This window comes from Melozone crissalis, unplaced genomic scaffold (genome assembly GCF_028551555.1).
Source record: "Melozone crissalis strain CALT ecotype California unplaced genomic scaffold, PUWL_Pcris_2 ptg000041l_1, whole genome shotgun sequence".
In the NCBI taxonomy this organism is placed as follows: domain Eukaryota; kingdom Metazoa; phylum Chordata; class Aves; order Passeriformes; family Passerellidae; genus Melozone; species Melozone crissalis.
This window is the reverse complement of record NW_026535819.1, coordinates 4,246,901-4,260,988: the sequence shown is the minus strand read 5'-3', so window position 1 is coordinate 4,260,988 and position 14,088 is coordinate 4,246,901. Positions and strand designations below refer to the sequence as shown.

Sequence of the window (14,088 nt, the reverse complement as noted above, 5' to 3'; positions counted from 1 at the left end):
GGTTTATTTATACAGTAAGTATTTCTTGATGTTGCTGTGTCATTAAATTGGCTCCAGCACGTATGTGATGATGTTATACATAATGTTATCTCGTGGTTATAAATAGTTTTTTTGTAGTGCCTTGCACCTCCCCAGTTTAGGTGTTCTTGGGGGTTTTCTTTGATGAAGGCTCAAGGTCTTCCTCTCATCTGAGCTTCTTAACTTTGTCTTCAGACTATGTGCAGTTATGGTGTTCCTTGGTCTTTCTGGATCTAACTGGTCTAAATTCTTCATTTTGTGGCTAATTTGAATTATATTTGCCAATTTCTTGTTTGTACATCCTCCTGCTTCCCAGTGTAGCTACACTTGTCTGTTTCTGAGATTATTCACCTGGCAAGTTTCTGTTTATTTAAGCTTTATAACTAGCTAACCATAGACTGGCTATTGCATTGTATAGAAAGTTATGATTCAGGTTATATAAATATAAAAAGTTATAATTTAGGTTGTATAAATATAAAAAGTTATGATTCAGGTTATACTGGTGTCCTTTACCTCAAGCTACATAAGCATCTTGTAACTTTGACCCAAGTTATATCAGCATCACCTTTCTCCACCTCCTTGGTTAAGACCTTACAGAGAGAGGGGTGAAAAAAGCAAATCCCTGTTTGATCTTCAGCTGCTTCTTCAGCTTTGAAGTGCTGCAGACACAGCCTTGGAGCTCATCTGTCTCTGTCTTTGATAATGCCACACAGCTGAAGAGTTTTGTGCTGTAACACCACTCGGGTCACAAAGATGCCAGAGAAACACTTGAAACAACATATCTGCTTGAAACACCTGAGTTTTTAGGGGGCTTTTACACTTGAAGGCTCTGTCATGCTCTTATTTATAATGCAGTCTGATACACAAAGCTTTGTCAATGTTATTTTCTTCATCATTCTGTGGAGCCTCTTTGGTTTTTTTTTTTAAACCTCTGCAGAGTTTGCTCTGTTTGCAGTCACACTGAAATATCCCTGTGAAAGAACTGCCTCCCCATGCCTGCAATCCCACGGGCCAGGGAAGAGGATGGCAAAGGGAAAAGCTCCTTCCTTGTGCCTTTCAGCACCTGGGAAATAATCAACATGCAATTATTTGCCCCTGTGCAAACAGATTGCACACACCTCACCCAGGGAGAGGAAGGAATTTCCTTGCTCCATTCCCAGGGCTGCAGGGAGATGGATGCCTCTGTTTCCCCAAAAGCAGCCAGTGCAGTGATGGCTTCAAGTTTACAATTCCCATTTAGCAGAGAAACTGCTTTAAAGGAGCATCAGCAAGATTTTTCTTGGGTAGTTTCTGGGAGGGAGGAACAGGAGCTCATGCCCTGAGGTGACCCTTTGAGCTGGAATGCTCTTGGCTCACTGCCAAGGGAGTGAAAATTCCTCAGAAAAATATTTTGAAAGGTGGTTTTGAAGCCCAAATATGCAAGATAATGAGTGGAGAATGAGATAGCAGAGCTCAAACAAAGGCATCTGTGCTGTCTGTACTGCTGATTAATAAGCACCAATTTCACCCTAATAACTCTGAATTGCAGATAGATTGAAGGCCAGAGGAATGCCCTGGAGCAGGGAAACCTCCCAAGGTTTGGGATCCTTTACCTGAGTAAGAAATCCTTTACTCACACCAGATCCTTGGTAAGTGACTGACAGCAGCTAAATTAGTACTAATGAATAAGTCATTAATAAGGTGAGCTTTGAACCTTGGTACACCACTGTTAAAACTTTATTGAATTCCATCAAATTTATTAAACTCTTGTCAAATTATTCTTTTCACTCAATAAAACATTGCTGCTTCTCTCTTTGGAGTGAGGTGCATTCCACTCAGCCACAACAGTTTTCTTTTAAAGCAAAGAATAAAATAAAACTCAGCATGGAGACAGAAGTTTATTTCTGCAAGATCTGTTTTACAAACTACAACCAGGCATTGTTTGTGCTCTTGCTTCCACATAATTTAGAGCATCTCAATTTCCAAGGCGGAAAAAAAACCCCAAGACCTTGAAAAAGACAAACTTTTTAGATTCAGAAGTTTTTCAGTTTTTAACTTTAAAACCCATGAAGCAACACAAAGATTTAAGTGGAGGTGGTGTGGGTTTCCTTCCCCCATCCCATTTCATCTCTTGGCTGAAAAACTTTACCCTCAAAGCAGTGGCTGGTGCAGGGGAGGTTGTGCCTTATCCCAGTGCTTTATATCTCAGAGAGACTAAAGGCAAACACAGTTAAATATGGGAAATTTTCCTTCAAAATCCCTTGCTGAAAGTCACCTTCCAGACCCTCCAACAAGGCCTTTATTTCCAGCCATTGAAAGTTCTGGATTTTCAATAATGATTACTGGAATTGAAGAGGGAAATTGTCACTTATCAAAATGACCCTGAAAAAGCAGGGACTGAATCTTCTTGCTTTACTGTCTAGTACAGCATATGGGAAATATAAACAAGCCTTACAAAGAATTTACACATATTTTTGGGGCTTTTTACATTAATTCAGTCAATTTACAAATAATCACTTCAGGCAGAGAGTTAAAAGTATCATACAAAACACAAGTAAAACCTCCATCTTATTAAAATGGAGAAATTCTCCATGGCAAAATAAAAATATATATGATGCATATGTATATATATATATATACACACAGGTTTGTCTCTGTATTCCAAATATTAAATACAACACTTTATATTACTTGTTTTGGTTAGCATGAAATGATGAATAATAATAGACAAAAGTCTTTTTTCTTTAGAAGGGTTGAGAAAAGTGTATGTCTGCATCAAAAATAAAAAATAAAATCAGTTGCTTTTAAGAATAAGATACCTGTTTAAAAAAAAAAACAACTCAAAAGTTGTGTTGTTTTCATCAACACAGATGTCTAAACACTTGATTGTTACAGTTTTAAAAGCAAACTGAAAACCTTTTTCCAGTCCCATAAATTTAAAAAAAATAAAGTTCTGTAAATCAAGTTCATTCATGAAGGGAAAACAGGAGCTGTCACCTCCACCAAAAAAAAAGTATTTTGAGACATTTAGAAAGCAACTTGTATGCTTACATGAAATCTTCTAAAACCAAAGCTGATAATAAAAATAAAATAAATAAAATAAAATGTGGCACAAAAGCCCTCTTTAACTCAATCTTCAAGCTGAAACAAGAGAGTCAGAGGTGCCAATCCTGACTCTTCCCATTGCCAACAGCCTGGTACTTGCAGGTGATGAGCTGCACCCACTTTCAGCCAGTTAAATCTGCAAATTAGGCATTGCTTTTAGGACTATCAATTAATTAATTAATTAATCACTCTCATCACTGGAGTCAAAAATGTCACTGAGCCTGAAAGCCTGCTGCTGCTGCCTGGCTGCTGAATTGTCAACACTCCTGTTTTTCCTCTCTTCCTCCCTTAACTTTTCTTCAAGGTCTGGGAGTGTCTTTTCATACAGATAATCAATAATTTCTGTGAGAAAAAAGAAAAAAAAAAGTGGTTTTAATTGGATCTGTAGAGGAACAGCATCTCAGACAGAAATTCTGTTGTTAAATGCACAAAATCTCTGTATTGTTCTGATCACAGGGGCTGCAGGGAGATCAGGCATAACACAAACATGCAAAGAGAAATTAAAATATACAGTCTTAAAGCTTTTCAAGCCAAGGTAGTAAAGAGAACAGTTTCATAAGCAATTGCATGAAGAGAACACTGAAAGTTATAAAAAAAAATTAGTAAAATAAGCATAAAGTCTAAGATTTTAGCCAATTAGGAAAAAATTGAAGCAGAATATGTATCCTGTGAGATTCAAGCCAAAGCCTTAAGGAGTACATACAAACAGCTGGCATACTGACCAGAAAAAGTCCTTCTTTTCCAGAGGGGCACAAAGGACACTTTTAGCCTATAAAACTTTGATTGAACATAGCCTCTAGGAACATCTCTGCAAAGAGAAGAGTTCAAAGAATTAATGGTGCAAGGAACTATCATAAAGCTTAATTGTTACTGAGTTATCCAGTCAAATCCCAGATTAGATTTAGGTAGAAAGGATGGAATTCAAATAATAATTAACCCATAATGTCAAATCATAATTTTTCCCATTAGTTGATGAACAGATACACAACACTCCAGTATTTGGAATGTTAAGGGTTTCAGGGTCTCCTGCTCAGTGTTATGCCAGATTATGCAACTGTTATATTTCCAAACTGAACATTTCCTACAGTTGTAAAGGTATCAGAACTTTGATTCCTCTGCTTTCACTGCCCTTTATATCCATAAGAGATCTTTCTTATCCTTTCTACATGAAAATACAATCAGTGGTGTGAAGAAGAGAACCACCACTACAAATCAATTAATTAATAAAAAGAAAGAAGGGAGGTTTACCCAATAGCATTACTGAGCTCATCCCAGTTTACTTCACTGGCATCCTCTGCTTTTGTTTGATACAACCTGTGAATGTGAGACAGAAGCAGTTTGAAAACAGAACTCAAGACATCATTCAGTGCTCCCAGCTCCCCCAGTCAGGAATTACAGGACATTTTGTCCACAGAATGAATGATTACAAAACATGTAATCATCAGGCTGTTCTCACCCTGCCAACTTTAATAAGCTCAAACAGTGGGAGATAAAAAACATCCCAGTGCTCAGCACTGTACCTTTTAATAAGGGTGATCTTGGTCCTTAATCCATTGGTCCCACTGTACAACTTCTGCCCTCTGGTCAATTTGCTTGTTAAAATTGAATTCCTTTGAAAACACACAAAACCAGGTTTCTATCATTTCAAGAAATTCCAAGCATCAAGATGCTGCTGCTGTCAGAGAGAGGCAATGTTCTGCCAAGTGACAGGGGGATTGAAGGGACAGTCACCAATAGAAAGAATGGTCTTAATTTCACTAAGAATGATCTTATTTCACTATGAATATTAAGGCAACAAAAAGGTAAAATGATACATTTAATAAAACTATACACTTAACTTTAGCAACAAGCAAAAATAAAAGTGCACTAATCATTACTATATGAGAGAAAGGACAGTGATTGTGAAAGATACATCACCAATTACTTCAATATTTTACCATCATCCAGATCCTGTCACTGGGCAGCCCCATTTCACAGGCAGGACCTGGAGAACCCTTCCTAGCAACTGGAAAATCCTCCACAGTGTTTCCACCCCTAGGTGAGGTCTCCAAATTTGCCCCAAAAGTGGGTCCAGCTTTTATGGGCCCCAAATCAGCAAGTCAAAGTGACTTGATTGTATTTTTAGCACAGAACACCTGGATCTGATGGCACACTTCCCAACCAGCAGGAGCCCAGGCCTTGGCTGGGAGAGTTTCCCCTAAAATACCCTACAAAGGAGCTGCTATTCCTGTCAGTTGGGAAAGTCTCTCAAAATGATACATTTCTTGCAGATAACTACACAAGGTTATGTGAAAGTGTCTGAAGCAGCTGGTTTGGTGTTAAACAGCTGGCATAAGAGTCTCAATCATCTATTTTTGGCTAAATAAATCTGCTGGTGTTAGTCACAATGCCCAGGGTTCAGCATGTAAGTCAGCTCTGCTGCTCAGGCCTCTCACACCAGGCAGAAATCAGGCTTTGCTATCACAGCAAATAGAACTTGCTGCAGCTAGCAAGGAGTTATTTCTCTCAGATTCATCTGCAATGCCTCTTCTCTGCTCTACAATCTCTTACCTGTCCTACCAAAGGATCATCATGGTACAAAACACAGGTTTTGCAGAATAAACACAGCCCAGTACACATTTTACCGTCCCAGTTTAGCCAAGCCCTCACCATTTCTGTTTGCATTGTCTCCAGTATCGACTTCCCACTCTGGCTTCAATCTCAGTCCATGGCAGTGCCTGGTGCAGCTGCTCACGCTCAATCCACAGGTCTGAGTCTGGCTGCTCCAGGGAGGAAGGAGAACTTGCATTTTCTGCTGTCAGTTTTCTCCTCAGCACATCCTTCACTGCACTCTTTAACTTCTGGGTCTCTTCCTCTGTCCATGGACCATAGTTAATAGCTAAAATTGAAAAGCCACCAGGTTAAGGCATAATTTATCACAAGTGATTAAGGAAAAAAAGGCAAAAGAAAAAATGTTTCACTTTGCATGACTTTTATTTATGGTACCGACTTCTTAACACATGTCCTAGAAACACTTCTGCATACCAAGCTTGAGAGTTCAGCCCAAACACTAAAGAACAGTTTGATCTCCAGTTGTTCTTTTTAAACCTGGCTGACAAATTCCTTCTGCCCTCCCCATGAAATAATCTTTTTTGATGTTAGTTCTGCTAATAAAGAGTTGTATTTGTTCCACTTTTTTTCCATTTTCTTTCAGAGATCTTTCTTACCTTTCCACATGAAAATACAATCAGTGGTGTGAACAGGACCACCACTACAAATCAATCAATTAATTAAAGACTTGAAGGACTTTTAGGGTACCTACACTGTACAGTTCAAATAACATTACACAAAATTAATTTTCTTAAAATTCCATACCTGACTTGATTTCAGAAAATTTCATAGCAACTGAGAGGTTGGAACGGGACATCAACTCAGAAATCTTCTTCCAATCATTGCCATGCAGAGCTTGATACTTCTTTAATTTTTCTTTTTCTTCTTTAGTATACCTGGTTGAGGAAATGGGCACAGCTTCAGCTGTAATTTCAAATCATTTCAATCTCTTAAAGAGCTGTAACACCTGCAGGTGATCAGGGTTAATCATCAAGTCACATTTTAGAACAGAGGAATCAGTAAGGGAAAATGAGTTATCAATTAAGTGACAGTAACTGGCACAAATGGGAGAGAGGATTTTAATTTGAATCCATTTTTAATTTACAAATAATCAACACAGACTGATATTAGCATTCAGAAACACTTTTAAAGTATTCCCTTACCTTCCTTTGTAATTATTTGGGTCAAATATCTTCCTTGCTCGATAATAAATCAGCCTCCAGGGCCGGGGAATGCCCTCAGCTGGAAGGGAAAGCATCATTTTTAACAAACATTTCTAACAGTGGTGAGGCCACAATGAAACAAACCCCAAAACCCAACACCACACATTTTCATGGCTGTGCTACCAACAACAGATTCTTTCCACTCAGCAGCTACAAACTGCATGGGCTGGCTGTGCATTTGATCCAGGTGTGATTAAAATTTAAGGCAGTGTTCAGCATGCCAGTTAAAGAGAGACATGAGACCAGGCAGGAGCTGAGCAGACCCTGGGTGTCACAGACTGTCCCAAATGAGAAAAGCAGGCACTGGGGGCAGCAGCAAAAACCAAATTAAGATCCCCAGAGACCCATCCCTGGGAACACACAACCACCTCGGGCAGCAGTGCCCAGCACAAAGGACTGCAAGGCACAGAAATAATGAGACTTTCTGCCAAATCTTCCCAGCCCAGGAGCAAACTCCCAGACTGGAATGAAAGTCAGCATCAGGGAAATGTGCCAATGCAGAGGGAAGGACTGTGTGTCTGAAATAACCACAGAGGAACAAAGCTGTAGTTTGATCCCAGCATCCTGATCCATGACAGGCTGCTCTATACTTTGCCTTGCCTGAGATGTCACCAAACACACAGAATAAAGCTCCTGGGGCACTGAGGAGATTCCCCAGCTCTTGGAAAACTGGCATGGCTCAGTTTTCTCCACCCCGCTCGATCCTGCGCCTGCCCCCTATTTATTGGTGACAGTTTCAGACAGGACTTAATCACTCACAGCTGCCATTGGTAACCTTAATTATAGTTGAAAAATAATGCACTTAAAGCCATAAAGCCCAAATGCAAGTCTGGAAGTCCTTACTAGTCTTGACCACATTTTATCTCTAAACTCTTCCTATTTGAGACCAGGTAATAAGAACAGTGGACTGTGCAGATTATCAACTACACCATGTCAGCACCTTCTTTTCTCACCAAATTTAGCAATATCAGTGCTTTTAACAAAAATTATTTTACAGAACATGCCATGATATCACCAGCTTGTAGAATGCAACATTCAGCTGTCTGAAAAACTTGAATACTCACAGATTTTCTCACAAAAGTGATGTTCTGTTTTCAGGCGATGGATGGTGTCTTTAGCACTTGGATACCTCGAGGTAAACAAAAGTTTTTCAGCACTGTCTATTCCAGTAAGTGCTAAGAACTCTTCAACATTTTTCCTGATTTGTTTATTTTCCTTCTGGGTAAATCTGCCAAACCTGACAGCCATACCTAAAGTACAGAAAAGGTTTAAAAAAAAACAGGTCAAACCTCAAGTACCATCTCTTGCACATTTCAGGTTTTAGCTCAGGTGAACTGAAAACTGAACACTTTAATGGGAGTGTTCAGCACTGCAAATTCAGAGGGGAAAAGAGAAAAGTGAAAGAGACAAAACCAGCTAGGAATCAGCAATTAACACATAAGTTTGGACTGAAATTTGCCAATGTGGAAGCAGATGCTACAAAACAGAAACAGAAAAGACATCAATGGAATGAAGTGAACCAGACTGTGGGTGCAACAGACATGACACTGTCCAAACATTGTCACAGCTGCACAGTCCTTCCTCACTGCAAGAGGATTTCAGAGAGCTCACCCTGCTTTTTAAACTCCTTAAACCTCATTAGGTCTCTTCCAGCCATTTTCTTGATTGAACTGTCTGATATATTCTTCACATGAGGAATAAACTCTTCCAGTTCTTGCCTTGCAGTATCCAAATCCATAAATAAACTCGTGACAGAGTCCAGGCCTTCCTCACAATCCACACTGACCTCATCATAGGCTGCCAGCTCGGCAAAGGAATTGTTCTGGTGCTTTTCATGTGAGGCCAAGGCTTTTGGTGTCCTAATATTAAAAAAAAGACAAAAAAAAGGCATAAAATAAAATACACCACTAGAACTCCAAGCCACAGATGTTGTTAACATCTCTACCATTAAAAGAATGAACATATTAATTACAGAACAAAAAATACTTCACACATCCACTGCCTTGCATTTCTAACCTTTTAACATAATAATTGTAATTTATTTCCAAATTTCTGTACTTACAATAATCAAGGAGCTTTCTGAAGTTCTGAAAATCCACAAAACTCTCACTCATGGGCATACTGAAGAAATTATCTCTTGCTAGCACTGGCCCACACATTTTTTCCATCTGTCTCTTACTAGTGCTCGTGTTTTGTTTTCTAGACACTGCAAAGGCATCAAGAACTACTTACATGAGCATTTATTTGCAGAGAACATTCAATTGTTTAGCTGACCTTACTTGGTGCACATGGTCACTATAAATATCAATTTTAGCAAATTAAATCCTTTTCTTTTCCCCCCACTAAATGGGAATTGTTTGCAGGTAAGTTATTTCTATACCTATGGTTTTAAAAGAGGAAAGAGCCTACAATGAAGTGTTCTTAAAAACTGTTGTTGCATCTCCACAAGCAAACTGAGGTTTTAAAGTTGTTCTCTAACATCACAAATGCTGTGTAAATTTAAAGTTTTTCTCTAAAACACACTCAAAACAGAATTAAGAAAAACCTGGAGGCCAAATAAGCAAAGGAATGTATTTGGGGAGTGGAGGAAGGAAAAAACCCCACAAAGAAAAGCTGAACTCACATCACATCAGAGTCTGAAGAGCTCTCCTCCATGACATAAGCCCTGCTCTTGTAGGGCTGTTGAGCAGGTGCTGGAGCCCTCTCAGCTGGCCCAGCTGCTTTACTGGGGGTGGAAAAACCTGCAGGGAGCTCCATGGAGACCTCAGTGATGGCAGAGGCAGCATCAGAGCCTCCCTTCTCCCCTGCAGGGCAAGGCCACCCCCTGTGCTGCCCTGGGGGTGACAGCGGCGCCTCAGCTGCTCCCTCTGTGTCCTCCCGGCCCTCTCTCCTCTTCTTCCTCTTCTTTTTGGGTTTCTCTTTGTGGCCCTTGCTGTGCTCCTCACTGGGAGGCAGCTCACACAGCTCATCCTCTCCACGATGCTTCTCTTTCCTTTTCTTCTTGTGCTTTTTAACATAAACATAATCGGCAGCCCCCTGCTGGCAGTCGTGGTTCACAGAGACGCAGCTGACATCGCTGAGCTCGTGGCCGCTGTCCTTCCTCTTCCTCTTCTTCCTCGGGGAAGCAGCTGCTCCAGTGCCATTGCTGATCTCATGTTCCACCTTCCCAAAGTATTTATCCAGCAGAGTCTGCTGCTTCTCACTCTTTTTTTTCAGTTTTTTCTTCTTTTCCCTGCCCTCCCCAGCCTGTGCTGCTGCATCTTCAAAGAGCACTAGGGAAGCATGGCCAGGCTCTCCATCTTCCACACTTTCAGCATTTTCGTGGTTGTTGCTGGACTCAATTGATTTCCTCTTCTTTTTCTTCTTCTTGACAGAATCCTGGACTTGAAAATCACCTGCATGTGCTTTGTCTTTCATTTTTTTTCCCTAAAGTAAAAGAGAGGAGTTTTAGTGAAGTGTTGTCATATATACAGTGGTTTTATTTAAAACAAAACACCCCCCCCAAAAAAACCCAACAAAAAGCACAAAACCCACCCAAAACCTTAACAACTAAAACCTCAATTTTATCTTAGACTCTTACTTTTCAATCCAGTTAGTTTTGTAAAGTGCCTAGGAAAAGCTGGTGCCTTCTTTATCAAACAGATGAGCATCACAGCTGTCCCCAGCCTTCAAAGTGCTTTCCTACAACAACAAGAAACACTTTTAATAAATTCAATAAATATTAGCTTTAATTTTGAATAGCTGAGCAAGGTCGGACTAGTATGTTCAGCTTTCCGCACTGAAACAGCACCAAGCTAAAAGCAACAAAGAAACACGAGACTGAGCAGCACTAAACCCCAAATTCTCTGATGAGGAGTGTCCGAGGGGCCGAGCTCGCCCTGCCGGGAGGATTCGGGCACACAGAGCGGGCAGGAAGCATTTCGAGCACATTTTCTACACCCAGCACGTACAAAACACTCTCTGCGTAACACCCCGGGGCACGTTTGAAACACGTGCCCTTGAATTTCGCATTCCCAGGGCAGCTCGCACCTCCGGCCGGTCCCGGCCATCCCCTCCCCGCCAGCGAGGGGAACGCGCGGCCCCGAAAGCTCCGCGGGGCTCAAAGCACAGCTCGGCCCTAGGCCCAGACACCGAGAAACCCCGGCTGAGCGCGGCCGGGCCGGACCCCGCCGCTCCGGGGCTACCGAGGGAGGCTCCCCCAGCTCTCCCAGCAGCCCCGGGCTGTGAGGAGCCCACGATCCCCCCCGGCCCCGCCGCCCCTTTAGCGCTCCCGGTGCCGCCGGGCCTCCCGTTACCTCCACGCGGTGTGCGCCCGCGCCGCCGGCTCGCCGCGCCCCACCCCCGGCCCATCCGTTCCGCCGGCGGAAGCGGCCCCAGCCGGAGCCATTAGAGAGGCGCACCGCTTGTTGCCTGGAGACGGACGCCGCCGAGCGAGCCGCGAGTTCGGTGGGAGAACCCCCGGCACCGGCAGCGACACCGGCACCGGGCCGTGCAGAGAGCCCGGGATCGGCACCGACACCGGGCCGTGCAGAGAGCCCGGGATCGGCACCGACACCGGCACCGGGCCGTTCAGAGAGCCCGGGATCGGCACCGGCACCGACCCTGGGCCGTGCAGAGACCCCCGAGATCGGGACCGGGACCGGGGCCTTGCAGAGAACCCCAGGATCGGGATCGGCACCGGCACCGCCAAGACAGCCCCGGCACCGGGACAGCCGAGACTCCCCCTCGACACCCGGATCGGGACCGGGGCCGCCCAGAGCCGCCCGGGCCGGTGGCGCCATGGCGGGCGGCAGAGCGGGGCCCCGGCGGCAGCCCATGAGCTTGGCCGAGGCGGGCCCGGGCACGGAGAACGAGCGGCTGGGGCGGGTCCGGCTCAGCATGCTGCGGAACCCGCTCATCATCAAGGTGAGCCCCGCCACCCCCGCTCCGTCCATCCCCGAGCCCCCATCCCACAATCCACGGGGAGGGTGAGGGGTCACGGTCACCCCGGGCAGCTCCACAGCAGAAAAGTTTCCCCTTTAAAGCCGTTAAATCAGTTTTTTCCACACCATGCTGGTTTATATAACAAGGAAATTGTGTTTCCCCGCTGCTCCTTAACGAGCGCTCCGCAGCCGGTGATGGGCACAGAGCGGGATGGGCTCTCCCTGCCAGGGTTTCCCCAAATCCCGAGGTCTGGGAAGCACTCGGGGACAGGGACCGAGATGTCACTGGGGCTGCTCTCCACCCCCAAACACAGCAGAGGGATCCTGGGGTTTGTGTCACACAAACTGTACCCACCTAAATCACACTGCCCTTGGAAGGGGAGCCCAGGGCGGTTTTGAGGAGTCCAAGGAACGCCTGGCACTCAGCACCCTGCTCTGGGACACAAGGTGCTGATGGGTCACAGGCTGGACTCGATGATTCTGGGGGTCTTTTCCACCCTAAGTGAATCTGTGGTTCTGTTATTCGCATTTTTAGACCTGTTCTGGAGGTTCTGCTCTGTAGGAGCATCAGGGGGTAGGATGGTTGGGATGGACGGAGACGAGAGATCTCTGCAGCCAAGTGATGGAACTTGGGGTTTATTGCAAAGGGCCTGGGTGCAGGGCCCTGCTGGGATTTGGGGTTTATTGCAAAGGGCCTGGGTGCAGGGCCCTGCTGGGATTTGGGGTTTATTGCAAAGGGCCTGGGTGCAGGGCCCTGCTGGGATTTGGGGTTTATTGCAAAGGGCCTGGGTGCAGGGCCCTGCTGGGGGCTGCCAGGCACAGCTTGGAGCAGGCCTGAGAGAAGAGAGGGGGAGAGAGGGTAAGAGGGTGAGAGAGTAAAAGGGTAAGAGAATGAAGTTCCCGTTACAATACAATAAATCTTCTTCTGTGTTGAATATTCTGATTCTCACTAACCAATCTAGTAAAAGATACAAATCCTAGAGCATTTACATACAGCTTATAAGAATCACTACATTACCACACTGTGTTACATTTTAAACCCTAAAAACTCCTCTTTGGGCCCCTTCTGCCAAGCTGTAGGGTCTGCTGTGACCCTTGGGCCTGTCTGCAAGCAGAGAGTGTTGTTCCATTAAAAGGGGATTACCTTGAGCTGGCCACACCATTGTTTTCCCATTGTTCAGTAACTGAGGTATCATCTCAAAGCTTGCTTTCATTTCAATCTCACCTATAGTTTCCATATTCTCAAAATCTTTTGCCAGGCAATCATATTATTTATAAGGCTTTCCTGTTTCATCTTCCCCATCACTGCTCCCTTCCCAAACTCGCGGCACGTCTCAGTTTGCTATTCCCACTCCCATCCGAGCTGGGCGTGGTGCTCACAAAGCTTTAATCAGTTCACTTGGTTCGGTTCCTTCTCCTCGCCCCCCGCCCGGGCCGGGCTGTCCCCTCAGCCGCTGCAGTGCCGCTCTCGGCCGCTGGGCGGCGCTCGCGGAACGGCACCGAGCGAGCCCCGAGCCCGCCCGCGCTCCCTCACGGGCCCCGAGCGCTCCCCGAGCCCTTCCCGGCCGCAATTCCGCCTCCCAAACCTCGTTTCCCCGCTTAAACCGCGCCTTTCCAGCCGGTTATCGGCCCTTGGGTTCCCTCCGTAATCGCACTGGCACCGGCAGGCTTGGGAGTTGGTAAAATTCGGGAATTTGGAGTGTCACTGAAAATGACTTTGCAGTGTTGAATTATTTTGTGACTAAAAATCTATTGGGGGATTTTGTTAGGCATAGAAAAAAAAGCAGGCTGTACATCAGAACTCACTTGCTCAAATCCACACCTTCTGCTTGCTTTCTTTCCTCTGGATCCCCGAAGTTGGATGGGAAGAACTCTCTTGCAGAGCATCCTGGCACTGGGAATTCTGAGCAATTTTAAATTAATGTTTTAATAAATTAAGAGACGATCTGTATTCCTGCAATCTAGTGAAAATAAACTTGGAGCAAGTTTTAGGAGGAAAAGATGTTGTTGAATTTCAGTATTCTGGATGATTTCTGTTTACTCAAGGCTTCCTTGCAGGAGAGTTTGTGCTGGTAGGGATGTGAGGAGATTTGCATCCACCTGGTGCAATCCTCCAGCATGGAGTAAACAGGGTGATAACAGGGACACTTTCACTCTTGGAACCAGCAGAAATTGCACTTCAGGGTGGGTTCTGCTGGAGTTTGTGCAGCAAACTTCTGCCTCCCACACTGCCCTTCCTCCTCCTCGTCCTC

The 14,088-nt window shown here is 44.4% G+C and overlaps 2 protein-coding genes across 2 annotated transcripts in view; one reads left to right on the top strand and one right to left on the bottom strand.

Moving 5' to 3' along the window:
* Positions 1–2,190: 2,190 nt before the first annotated feature.
* TTF1 (transcription termination factor 1) lies at positions 2,191–11,261 on the bottom strand. The gene is made up of 12 exons (XM_054284112.1): positions 11,210–11,261; positions 10,495–10,595; positions 9,538–10,340; positions 8,526–8,773; positions 7,979–8,164; positions 6,855–6,933; positions 6,457–6,587; positions 5,752–5,980; positions 4,623–4,712; positions 4,351–4,416; positions 3,825–3,910; positions 2,191–3,444 (listed from the first exon to the last, which is right to left on the bottom strand). The coding sequence occupies exons 3-12, from the start codon at positions 10,329–10,331 to the stop codon at positions 3,284–3,286; spliced, it is 2,070 nt and encodes a 689-aa protein (XP_054140087.1). The 5' UTR covers positions 10,332–10,340; positions 10,495–10,595; positions 11,210–11,261; the 3' UTR covers positions 2,191–3,283.
* Positions 11,262–11,636: 375 nt separating this feature from the next.
* CFAP77 (cilia and flagella associated protein 77) overlaps positions 11,637–14,088 on the top strand; it is a 59,047-nt gene continuing 56,595 nt past the window's right edge. Inside the window, exon 1 of the mRNA XM_054284113.1 lies at positions 11,637–11,819. Within this exon, the coding sequence (XP_054140088.1) occupies positions 11,694–11,819 (126 nt within the window). The 5' untranslated portion in view covers positions 11,637–11,693. The remainder of the gene's footprint in view (positions 11,820–14,088) is intronic.

What these genes read in the sequence shown, in the direction of transcription:
- TTF1 (XM_054284112.1), bottom strand. Translation starts at nt 10,331, where the DNA reads ATGAAAGACAAAGCACATGCAGGTGATTTTCAAGTCCAGGATTCTGTC. An exon ending in TAAGGAGTTTAAAAAGCAGG is followed by an intron (nt 8,165 to 8,525) that starts GTGAGCTCTCTG and finishes TCTGTACTTTAG; the next exon opens with GTATGGCTGTCAGGTTTGGC. An exon ending in GAGCTCAGTAATGCTATTGG is followed by an intron (nt 3,911 to 4,350) that starts GTAAACCTCCCT and finishes TTCTCTTTGCAG; the next exon opens with AGATGTTCCTAGAGGCTATG.